Source organism: Lepus europaeus, chromosome 14 (assembly GCF_033115175.1).
Source record: "Lepus europaeus isolate LE1 chromosome 14, mLepTim1.pri, whole genome shotgun sequence".
NCBI classification, from domain to species: domain Eukaryota; kingdom Metazoa; phylum Chordata; class Mammalia; order Lagomorpha; family Leporidae; genus Lepus; species Lepus europaeus.
The window spans coordinates 59,746,064-59,758,367 of record NC_084840.1 but is presented as its reverse complement, the minus strand read 5'-3'; the positions used below and the strand labels follow the sequence as shown (position 1 = coordinate 59,758,367).

Sequence of the window (12,304 nt, the reverse complement as noted above, 5' to 3'; positions counted from 1 at the left end):
CCAACTCCATCCAGGTCTCCCAAGTGGGTGGCAAGGGCACAAGCACTTCAGCCATCCTCTGCTGCTTTCCCAAGCACCATTAGCAGGGAGCTGAATGAAAAGTGGAACAGCTCAGACTTGAACCCGTGCTCTGATATGTGATGCCAGTGTTGTAGGAGCCGTTTAATCCACTGCTCCACAATGCTGCCTCTCTGTTGGATTCTTAAATGCCATTCAGCAGCTTTTGTAGTTTGTGAGGAAAGGAAGTAGAGATTTTTTCATGTGTGTGTGACTTTTATTTGGTTACTTTTGTTTAAAATTTTACTTAAGGTCTACAAATTTCATGTATACAGATTTAGGAACGTAGTGCTACTTCTCACCCTAGAGTATTTTTTTTAAAAAAGGATTTATTTATTTGAAAGGAAGAATGAAGTGGGAGGAAAGACAGAGAACAGGGAGAAGAGGATGAATATCTTTCATCTGCTGGTTCACTCACCAAATGGCCTCAAGGTCCAGAGGTGGGCCAGGCTGAAGCCAGGATCCAGGAACTCCATCCTGGTCTCCCACAGGGGTGACCAGGGGCCCACATACTTGGGCCATCACCTACTGCCTTCCCAGGCGAATTAGCAGGGAGCTGTGTCGAAAGTGAAGCAGCTGGTCCTCAGCCTGACTCTCTGATATGGGATGACTGTTTCACAAATGATGACTTAACCTGCTACGCCACAATCCTAGTCCCAAGACTATTTTCTTTAAGCAGTATCTTTAATAGATGTTAGTAAAATCAATATTGATTATGATATTTATAAGGGAATCAATTTTTAAAGTCTCAACTGAAAATTTGAGGAATTAACTTGCTAGTAGTACTTCTTTAAAGAACTGTAGAATATAGGATAGACATGTCTCAAACCTGTGTGAATTAGTTCTTTTTAAAATTTGAGACACAGATAGCGAGAGCTAGGGCGTACATGTGCCAGAGAGAGCAAGAGAAAGAGAGAGCGAGAAAGAGAGAGAGAGGTTGTGAGAGAGCTCCCCTCTGCTGGTTCACTCCCCAAAAGCCCAGGAACCAAACATAATCCAGGTCTCCTTTGTGGAAGGCAGGAAACCAATCATAAGAACCACCACTGCTGCCTCCTAAGGCCTGTACTAGCCAGCAGCCAGAGTCAGGAGTCAGAACTGGAGCTGGGAATAGAAACCAGGCATTCCAGTGTGAGATGCAATTCACCAGGCAAAATGCCTGCTGCCTATATGAAGTTTAAATGCAGAGAAATTGCCTAGAAAATTCTACCTGGGGTACAAAAGTATTCCAACTAACTTTCCGTCTCTTAAATTGTAGGAAACTTCTGACATAGTTCATTTTGATCAAAACAGGATTGTTTGTGCCCTTTGTTTCATTTTTCAGAGACACTTATGTTCATGGCCTAAATGATAGTGTGATGAATCATCCCGGCATGCTCTGTAAGAAATAAGACCCCCACATGGATTGGAGGTGGTCTACTATACAAATATACATCCAGCACATTAGAAACGAGGCATAAGAGGGGGAAAAACTGGTTTTGGAAGAAGAGTGTTCATCTAGCAATAGTAGTTAGCTAGTGAATTACAGTGCTGGTCTTCCTGACAGCCAGAGTGATGAAGGAAACACACTGAGTTAAGGAATTTCCCTGAAAAGAGGAGGGGAAAGGGAAATAGATCGTGTTTGTATCATTTTTTAAAGGAAAACAAGTTTTTCTCTTCTAAGTAGTTATAAAGGAAATTAGCCCTGTGGATTTTTGTAAAAGTGATACTGAATGTCTTTAGCAGCAGTTTTCCAGATAATCCAAAAAAAAAAAAAAAAAGATTTCCAAAATAGCTTTTTGTTGCTGTTAACTCCAAGGGAACTAACGCATCACATTCAAATGTAATTCACAAATAGAACGGAAAATATGGAGGAAGTAGATTAGTTCTGAGGGCCCAACATCATATAGGAATCAAGTTCATGAACACAGCAGGGCGTTTGTGTGTGCTGATCCCTCTGACAGATCTCTTCTAACAGTGTTTGAAATTCGTAAGTGTATTTAAGATGGTAAAAGAAAACACACAGTTAGTGATATTTTTCAAGTCAGGCTAAGGTAATGTATGTGCTTCTTTGTTAGTACATTGAAAAGCAAGATCTAACATTAAATTGAACAGTTTTGAAATAGTGCTGAGAATACACAGTATTGCGAGAGGCAATGTAGAGAATGCCTTCGATTCCTGTCATGGGAAAGTCACAGGTACTGCTAAATACTGCTGTGGGGTAGCACATTCATAACCAAAGGAAATGTTCACTTTCAACCAAACTTGTTCAAGTTTACAAATCCACTACACTCTGGATCCAGCCCCCATGGGGCTTGGCTGCAAGCCAAGAGCCTCTGGCTGGAAGAATAACCAGTGAACCTAATTCAGGCTGTTAAATACCCTTCAACTCATCCAGCATTCAGCAGGGAATTAATGGCACCAGGTGGCAGTCAAAGCTACTGCACTCTCCCTGTAGTCCCTGGAGGAGGGACTCCCATTCCCCTTCCTCTCACCTCCCATTCTTTCTCCCTGCCCTCCTCCTCCCTCTGCTGTGGTCATTCCACTGAAACCAAAGCTGGCCTCTAACCTTTGGTGTCCTTGGGCTCTGACAGGTGAAGCAGCTGGTGCCCATCCGGGATCAGTCCCTGCAGGAAGAGCTGGCTCGCCAGCACGCTAATGAGCGCCTGCGGCGCCAGTTTGCTGCACAAGCCAACGCCATTGGGCCTTGGATCCAGAACAAGATGGAGGTAGGTCAGCGCCTCCCCAGAGCTGTTGAGAAGCCTGAATCTGACACGGCAGTGATTTTTTTTCTTGTGCTGTAGTTTCTGGTCACCCTACTCAGTGCTGTGAGAACACCTTCCACACCTGTCACCCTGGGCTGTTGTGGATGTGGTGCACCTGGGCACTTGGCACAGAGTGTGTGCAGGGGCCGCTGAAGGAGGTGGGGGCATTCTCACTGTAGTCTGTTTATTTTGTCATTAGAATCCACGGCAGGGTCTTTGTCAATGTTTAGTCTCTGCAGGACCTAGATTTTAAGCCACCCATCTCTAAAGAAGGACAATTGGAGATTTGGAAATATTTACATTTTCTTTTATGGAAAAGCAACCTTTAATGAGGTCTGGGTTCATTTTGTCCTCAAGAACAGCCAGGACCCATTTGTTGGCTTGCTTATGTCTCTCCTCGTGCACACTCTGGTGATAAATGTTAACTTTTTTTAAAAGTGGGGGAGGGGAGAGGACATCTAAAATACAAGAAATCTTCAGATGGAGGAAGCCCCCAGTGAGTGTAGATCCATCCGGCAGCTCCACTGTACAGCTGCGCCAGAACAGGGGACAGGGCAGCTCGGCCTGAGTGAGTTTCCTCAGGTAGAGAAGAAGGCTGAAAGGACTAATTTCCTACCCCTCTTGCTTTTCTGATTTGTTTCTCATTGCTTTCCCTTCCCACGCTCTAGACAGGCCAGAACTAGACCTTGCTTTGAGACCATCCATTTCCCACTTCATCTGGGAAAACAGACTTTGGTGCCTAAAGCCGGCATAGCACCTGATGCAGGGTCAGGAATGACATATCCCGTGTAGCTTATCATTTTGCTTTTCTCTGTGTTCCCACTTGCCTGCACCAGGAGATCGCCCGGAGCTCCATCCAGATCACAGGAGCCCTGGAAGACCAGATGAATCAGCTGAAGCAGTATGAGCACAACATCATCAACTACAAGAACAACATCGACAAGCTGGAGGGAGACCATCAGCTCATCCAGGAGGCGCTGGTCTTTGACAACAAGCACACGAATTACACCATGGAGGTACAGCGGCCTGACAGGCCTGTGCTGCTTCGTGTCTGATTGTGCCCTTGGCACTCTCTCGGGGTATTTTTCCCATGTGCTTGTCTCTGTTCTGTTACTGAGTTCTACAGGGATAAAAGTTAGGCATCTTTAAGTCTTTCCAGCCACTATTATAGAACAGCCTTGGGAACTCATAAAGTACCATAAAATAGTTACCATCATCATCATCATGTTTACCACAATGAATCCATTACACTTCTTCATAGATAGTATCAGTAATTGGACTATTGCATTTCTACCAGTTTGACCAATCTGATCTCCTTGGGAATTAGCAGGACCCATTCTGCTACATGGTAAATGAGAAGATATTTTTAGTGACAAATAGACTATGTTTAATCTATAGAGTACCAGTTGTCACTATTAGAACCCTGGTGTCACTTTTAAGTACTTCCCTCTGTAGAATCCTACAAAAAAAAAAAAAGTAGAATAAAAAACAGTGGAGGGAAGTCTATAGTGAGCCCTACTTATCTCCTTTTGGATGGACTAACCTGATGGGCAAGTGAAGAGACGAGACTGACCTGCTGGGTAAACCTGGAGCTCATGGTTCCCTTTGTTTCCTTGTAGCACATCCGTGTTGGGTGGGAGCTGCTGCTGACCACCATCGCCAGAACCATCAACGAGGTGGAGACCCAGATCTTGACGAGAGACGCGAAGGGCATCACTCAGGAACAGATGAATGAGTTCAGAGCCTCCTTCAACCACTTTGACAGGGTACCACACTCTCTTTATTTTTTCGAAGGACATTGCTGGGGACAGTATACAGCGTGCTGAAAGGATGTACATACTGCCATCATGTTAAGTCTTAATGTCCCTGAAGTCCACTGGGAAGCAGAGTGGTTAGTACCAATGGGAAATAGCTACCAAAGCAAAGTGTGCGGAGCTCAGCTGGGGCTCCTTTGTGCTGCTTACTGCAGGTCACTAATGAAGGCATCTGCAGCTGATGTCAAAGCTTACCTTGTTCTAAGTGTATTCTTAACATAATGTGGTTGTTGGAGTTAACTCGTTTTCTAAAGGCTTAAATATGAAATTCTGACATATATTTCCCAAGTAATTGTCTAGGTAAAGCATCTGATGAAAAATTAACCCACTCTTTCAACATAAAATTCAGTTTTCCTTTTTAAAAAAAGATTTATTTATTTGTTTTGAAAGTCAGAGTTAGAGACTCTTCCATCCTCTGGTTCACTCCCCAGATGGCTGCAATGTCCCAATGCTGAGCCAGGCTGAAGCCAGGAGCCAAGAGCCAGGAGCTTCTTCTGGGTCTCCCACGCAGGTGGCAGGGGCCCAAACACTTGGGTCATCTTCCCTGCCTTTCTTAGACCACTAGCAGGGAGCTAGAATTGGAGCAACTGCACTCATATGGGATGCCAGTGTTGTGGAAAGCAGCTTCATTCCCCTACACCACAGTGTCAACTCTGATTTCAGCTTTAATTAACAAAATGGACTCATGTTTTAGGGAAACTAAACAATACCAACAAGATGGTAATAATTTTCATAGTGAAGGCATATAAAAAGTACTGGTTTTAAAATATTATCTAGTGTTCTGGTTTGAATAATACTGAAAAAGATTCTTTGTGAAAATTACCAGTTTGTTAATTACGTGGCCCAAACTGACTTTTAAGGCCATCATTCCTATCATTAAAGATCATTAGAAAAGGCCGGCGCCGTGGCTCACTAGGCTAATCCTCCGCCTGCGGCGCCGGCACCCGGGTTCTAGTCCCCGGTCAGGGTGCCGGATTCTGTCCCGGTTGCTCCTCTTCCAGTCCAGCTCTCTGCTGTGGCCCTGGAGGAAGTGGAGGATGGCCCAAGTGCTTGGGCCTTGCACCCGCATGGGAGACCAGGAGAAGCACCTGGCTCCTGGCTTTGGATCAGTGTGCCAGCTGCAGCGACCACTGTGGGGGTGAACCAATGGAAAAAGGAAGACCTTTCTCTCTGTCTCTCTCTCTCACTGTCCACTCTGCCTGTCAAAAAAAAAAATCATTAGAAAAGAAATATTCCATCACTTTGTACAGGACCCTATTTATGATTTGCAAATACCAGCAAGTGGTTCCTAAAATACCTCTGGGCTCAGCCAGCCAAATGTTCTCCTGTAAAACAGTTTAGATAGTCTAACAGTCCTAAGTAAAAAATTGTATACAGAGATGGGTATTGACATTTGCATGGTTTCATCCCAACTTTATTGTGGAGAAACTTTATCCACTGAAATCCAAATAAGGTTTCTCTGGTGGAAGGAAATAATTGATCATTGTCCCCGCACAAATTCATCTGAGCTTGTTGAAGGATATTTCTCTCTTATTTAGGCTGCTTTGTTGGAAAAAGTACATTGATTTGAATCCAAGGTGATGAGACAAGTCATTTACAACACAAAGCCCAAAGAGAGCAATGTAGAACTTGAAAGTTTGTTTAAGAATTAATGATTTTGTGTTGTGCAGGGAAACAGACGTTGGGGAGAGAGGGAGAGGTAGCAGGGATACTGATCTCCTTTGCTTCATCCTCTCACTCAACAGTAAAGATAGGAGTGGAAAGAAGAGGGCAGATCTGAGATTGAGACAGAAATCTAACAGCAGGATTTGAGGGGTGAGGGAAAGGGAAAAACCTGAAATGACATGGAAATTCCAAGCTGTGAGGATATAGGAGGGCAGAGGTCTCCTAGGCAGGAGGAGTCCGGTTCTAGAGTTTAGGGCTGAATCCTGCAAGATTCTCCCCACATCATGGTCACCTCTGGCGAGAGAGTCTGCAGAGTAAGAAGAGAAAAGATCCTAGGGAAATTACTACGTTTAAAGGAGGCAGGAGAGCTGGAGAGGGGACCCTAAGAGGCATCAGCGGAGAACAGTATCAACATGGCAGGGAGCATCTTTTTAAAGAAAGTCCTGGACAGGCCAGAGCAGTGACTGAAGACTAAGCATGTAGGTGTGAGAACAGGCTCATGAAGTCTCCATCCATAGAAAAACCTTGTGTCATTGGCCTTTGGGACTGGCCATTTTGTGGGTGAACAAAAACACCAGATAATAACCTGTTACAGATTGGCTTGGCCAATCACATGCAGGGCTCTGTGTTAACACCCCTGTTTCCGTAGAGTTTGGGTCACAGTCTTCAACTGGCCTTTTCCCATCTGGGAAGACTGCTTTCCACACAGGCCATCTTACCTGATGTTCTGTGCAGACTCTCGTGTTTTCTGGCAAAGCTGAGCTTGCCACACGGAAAGGCCGCTGTAGCCTGGTCCAGGGCCTCCGAGGGGTTGCAAGGCAGCTCTCCAGTTGATTTTCAGCAGGGGGAGATTTACACAGAACCACTGCTTGTAATATGTTCTGCCACCAGTGGGTGGCAGAAATGAGCTCCTGACAAATTCCTCCCGCTGCTTGCCTGAATGAGGTCTTTGCTTTTTGTCTGGTCTTTATGACCTACTCTCCCCTCTCTCCCTTTTTCCTTTGAAAGAAATATTTTGTAACATCCTTTTGTTGGCTGTATTCTTCTGTGAATTCCTGGTGACCTTGACAATCCTGGAAGAGCCTCAAGTACACTTCCCTTACCAGATTTTGTTAACTTGGTCAAATAGAGTTGCTCATCTTGCCTCTAATCCTTACTTTCCCTGATTCTTTGTATTTGCCAACAGAGGAAGAATGGCCTGATGGATCATGAGGACTTCAGAGCCTGCCTGATTTCCATGGGTTATGACTTGGTAAGATGGATGTTGAAATTTTACTAAAAATTGATATTTTGTTGATCTTGGATATGTATCATAGGAGGCAACTGGCTTAAAATGAGGTATCACATTGGGGATTGATTTGTTATATTGATAATATTTTTTAAAGTATGCCTGTTACTATATAAAAATTATTTTACCAAACCAAAGCATATTTTTATTGAGTTATTTGTTACATGATTTTTTCTAGTGAAGGAATCAAGAACGTGGGCCATCCTGATGGTTTTTTAAGTTTATTGAGATCAATTCAGATCCTAGAGTTCCCCTGTTTAAAATGTACACTTCAATGGCATTCAGTAGCCTGTTGACTTTTTGTTGTTGTTGTTAATTGCCTCAATAATTTTATTTTATTTTATTTTATTTAAAAATTTTTTATTTAGTAAAAATAAATTTCCAATGCACAGTTTATGGATTACGATGGCTTCCCCCCCACCACAATTTGCCTCCCCCTCACACCCCTCCCATCTCCTGCTCCCTCTCCCATTCCATTCACATCAAGATCCATTTTCAATTATCTTTATATACAGAAGATTGATTTGTATATATTAAGTAAATATTTCATCAGTTTGGACCCACACAGAAACACAAAATGTAGAATACTGTTTCAGTACTAGTTATAGCATTACTTCACATTGGACCCTAATTTAAGGACAGATCCCACATGAGAAGTAAGTACACAGTGACTCCTGTTGTTGACTTAACAAAAGCCTGTTGACTTTTAAAGTCCTTTTCCCCCTTAATATGTTAGAAGGTAAAACGTTTTTAGTAATAACTCAGCTAAGAGAAACCTAGTCCTGATATATACACACTTCTTCTCTGTTACCTATTAATGCATATTTGAACATGGTCTGCTTTGATTTCCTCCAGAACTTTAAAATCATGAGCACCATCTTTGAACTGTTTTCCTATTTGGCAATATCACTTTACTCAGTGGTAGTCTGAGGAAAGACCCAATTCTCACTTGGAGTTTCTCATCCATGATTATGTTATATGAACTACGAAAACAACTTGGGTCACACAGAAGGAATCTGACATTTGGAGCTTCTGACTTGAGGTTGCAGCAACAATTTAAATTGGCAAATAATCATGCATGGGGGCTGGGTGTCTCTTGGAAAAACTGATGGGAAATGCCTGGAGTGGTGATGTTTTCAAACACAAAGGAACTTACAGTCAATAGGAAAGAGAATGAGAATGGCGTGGTTGAGAGTAGGGTACTGCTGAAGTGACTGTTTCTTTGCTACCTTGCCTCAGGGCGAAGCTGAATTTGCCCGCATTATGACCCTGGTTGATCCCAATGGGCAAGGCACTGTCACCTTCCAGTCCTTCATTGACTTCATGACCCGAGAGACAGCCGACACCGACACTGCGGAGCAAGTCATTGCCTCCTTCCGAATCCTGGCTTCTGACAAGGTCTGTGTTGTCGGGTTTTCTTCTACTGCAGCAGCAGCCCACTGCATCACACTAACAAAAAAGGAAACAGCATTGCAGATAAAAACCCTTTTCAAACTAGTGCATTTCACACTATATCAGCTCTGAATTTGGAAGGGGATGCATAAGCATAACAGTGGTGTGCCAAGATCAGAGAAAATACAGACATTCCCCTCTTGGCATTTGTGTAGGGCCTCATACTGAGTTATAGAAGGGACCAACAGTGAATATTTTGTAGAAGTGTGTGTGTGTGTGTGTGTGTGTTTACTGGCTCAACCCCATTTCACATTCCACATTGGCAACTCTGACTGTGAGAAGAAACCACAGAATTCAGAGGTTATGTGACTTGGAACTTCTCCTAAGGGTCAGTGACCCTGGGTTTGTTCCCAGCCACTGGAGCAAAGTTAAGGATAGCCATTCAGTCATTTAGAAAATTGACAAGGCTTTCGTTAACACCTAGCCTAGAAATATGGAATTTAATACCAAATTCAGGATGTTTAAATATCGTTCCTTAAACAATTAAAACATCTCAGGACAGAAGATTCAATTTGGGCTGAGATTGTTCTAGCTTGTGTTCTGGCCCAGTAAAATCATGGGAAGTGCTGAAACCCATCAGCACAGCCCTGTTCATTTCCTTACACACCAAATAAGGCCAGCTAGCTTAACAATGATATAACAAGTGTGTTTTAAAATGAACCATTTGTCACGGGGATGAGGGTGGAGAACAGAGAGCCCAGATGATTTAGGAAGCAATAAGCCATGGCTCGTCCAATCCCTCAAAAGACCCCTCTCTATATTACAGCGTGATATTTGTGATTTACTAACCTTGACTCTTACCAGCCAGAATTGTCTTATTTCCCATTGGACATGTGACATCAAGAAGCAAAACAAAATAAAAACCTTCCATTGTTAAATATCAGCTTTATTTTGTTTCAGAGAGAGTTTCTCTAGTGGCCACATACTTCTAGTTGTTGTTTCTTTTTTTAATGAACTAAATAGGCAAATGACTTCATTCTCCATTTTTGTTTTGAAGAAACCATACCAATATGTTAAGTTAAATATCCCTGTGTTCTCTTCAGTATATGATATAAAACAACTGTCGCTTTACCTTTCTGGTGGGAAACTTAGAGCACAGTGCTTATCACTTTCTTTATGGCACAGTTTGAGAAATACTGTCAATAATATTTTTGTATTTGCCTTTAGAATCATATTGAATTTCTTTTTCACCAAAAAGGCAGATCACCCTGTAGATAGGTTTCTGTCAGTGAAGCTCTGCTTTTTGTTGTTTATCTGGGACAGTGCCCTGTAGACTCTCTACCTTTATTCCTTGTTAAAAGTGAAGCTAATGCAAGGAATATGTAAGTTACGTTCCAGGATTTTCTGCCATTGACTTTGCAAACTCTTCCATGTTTTTTTTTTTTTTTTTTTCCAGCCATACATCCTGGCGGAGGAGCTGCGTCGAGAGCTGCCCCCAGATCAGGCCCAGTACTGCATCAAGAGGATGCCTGCCTACTCGGGCCCAGGCAGCGTGCCCGGCGCCCTGGATTACACCGCCTTCTCCTCCGCGCTCTATGGGGAGAGTGATCTGTGATGGCTGAGTTTCTGTAATCATTGATCCCAGCAGAATGCAATAAAAGCTGAAGTCACAGTTTGTTTCCTGGAAACGTTGACAAGCTTTATTAAGAGAGAGAATTTTACAGCAACTCAGTAATTGCTAGCAATGTAACATGGCTGAAATGAAATTTCTACAGCATATGATATAGTGCGCTACATAAGTGGGATTCTTTATTTCTGGGCTTTTAGCTAAATGTAATGAGCCATCAGTTGGTTTGTTTCTTTGAACAAAGCAGATCACTTGAGTAGTTTAGAATTAGAAGCGCTCAGGATAGGAGGAAAGTGAAAAAAGAAAAATCCAAACTACCTAAGATTCAAGACCGGGGGCAACTCACAAATTGGTAAATTATATTTTTAAAATATATACTTCATGTCTAATATGCTTATCGCCAGGGGACTGCATTTGGGATTCTTGTGTTTCATTTCTTGCTTTTCCAAAGATGAGCTCAATTTCTGGATCAAAGGCGCTGTCACCTCTTTGGTCAAATGCAATATTATGAGATGGGACTGCCAAGAATAGAAACAGACTACTCAAAAGATCTTTAGTACTTAAAATATTTTAAATAGAGTTTATGGTGAGCTCTTCATTAGTTAGGACTAGATAGTCCAGTTAGTGGGTTTTGTTTTGATGCCTTACTCATCCTCCAGAGTATAACGAGAGGCAGTGTGGAAGTCAGTTTAAATTGCCAGAGAGGAAGATAGAGTCACTAGGCAAAATGAGATTTTAAGGGTTATCTACTGATTCCAGATTCCTGTGCTTTTTCTAGAGCATGTTAGTAGAGCCTCTCAAGAGATGGCCAGTTTAAGTGCTCTGTTTTTAAACAAACAGCCTTCTATAGTAGTTGTTTATAGGAAGAGACAACTGGTACCCCAGTAGCTCTCCCGGAAGGACTCTTTTATGCCTTTAGTCTTAGGACCTGTTTAGAAGAAGCCCGAGTTAGGAGGAAAGGGCTGATTCTCAACCACAGTAGAGGTAAGTTCTCTCACTGCAGAAACCTTCCGCAGCTTCTGGGTTTAACCCTGTTGTGCGGTAGGAGTTACAGAGTGGCCATGGCTGGGATTGGGTGGCGTATCCTGTCAAGCCCAGAGTCTGGCTCTGGGTGTGGGAAAAGCTCTGCTGTGTGACAGAGGCCACGTGTGCTCCTGTCATCACATCTTGATCTGTTGAGTGTTCGTTTTTCTTGCTTGTGTTACTGTGTGCTGTAATTCCCTGCTCTGTTTTTCCATCTTGTTGACAACTTGTAGAGAATAAAGCAGGAATTCTTTTTATATCTGAGTCCTTAATGTTCAGGAAATGAGTTATAAACAAACAAAAACAGTTGTGAACAGCAATTAAAGTGTTACTGGAGAAGCAGTCATGTGCCTATTAACTACAGTCTGTTTCTTCAGACTTTTATAGATTTCCACCAACAGCTGGAACTGTGATATTTTCCAGCCGTAACTGTCTGGTAATCTGTTACTTTTACTACTTTGGCCCGACAAGAACTTTCAGCCCTTATTTGCTTTATTATTCTGTAGTTGGTAGTTTGTAAATTCCTGAAATATTTGAATCTTTGAATTTTATGCCAAACACTTTGGGAGTGGTGTTTAGGTAAACTGTTTTATTTCAAGCAGGTGCTATATCCCATCCATAAATATTAAGGAAAAGTTATTTGATGGATTTATGGTAGTTTAGGATGATAAGGGTAACTCATCTACCTACATTTTTA

The 12,304-nt window shown here is 42.5% G+C and overlaps 1 protein-coding gene across 2 annotated transcripts in view; it reads left to right on the top strand.

The window, feature by feature from the left end:
- Positions 1-11,864, top strand: part of ACTN2 (actinin alpha 2) — a 75,180-nt gene extending 63,316 nt beyond the window's left edge. For both annotated transcript variants that reach the window (XM_062210683.1, XM_062210684.1), the window contains 6 exons: positions 2,628-2,762; positions 3,635-3,814; positions 4,418-4,564; positions 7,464-7,529; positions 8,805-8,963; positions 10,414-11,864. In XM_062210683.1, coding sequence (XP_062066667.1) covers positions 2,628-2,762; positions 3,635-3,814; positions 4,418-4,564; positions 7,464-7,529; positions 8,805-8,963; positions 10,414-10,572 — 846 coding nt within the window. In that variant the 3' untranslated portion in view covers positions 10,573-11,864. The remainder of the gene's footprint in view (positions 1-2,627; positions 2,763-3,634; positions 3,815-4,417; positions 4,565-7,463; positions 7,530-8,804; positions 8,964-10,413) is intronic.
- The last annotated feature ends 440 nt before the right edge of the window (positions 11,865-12,304 follow it).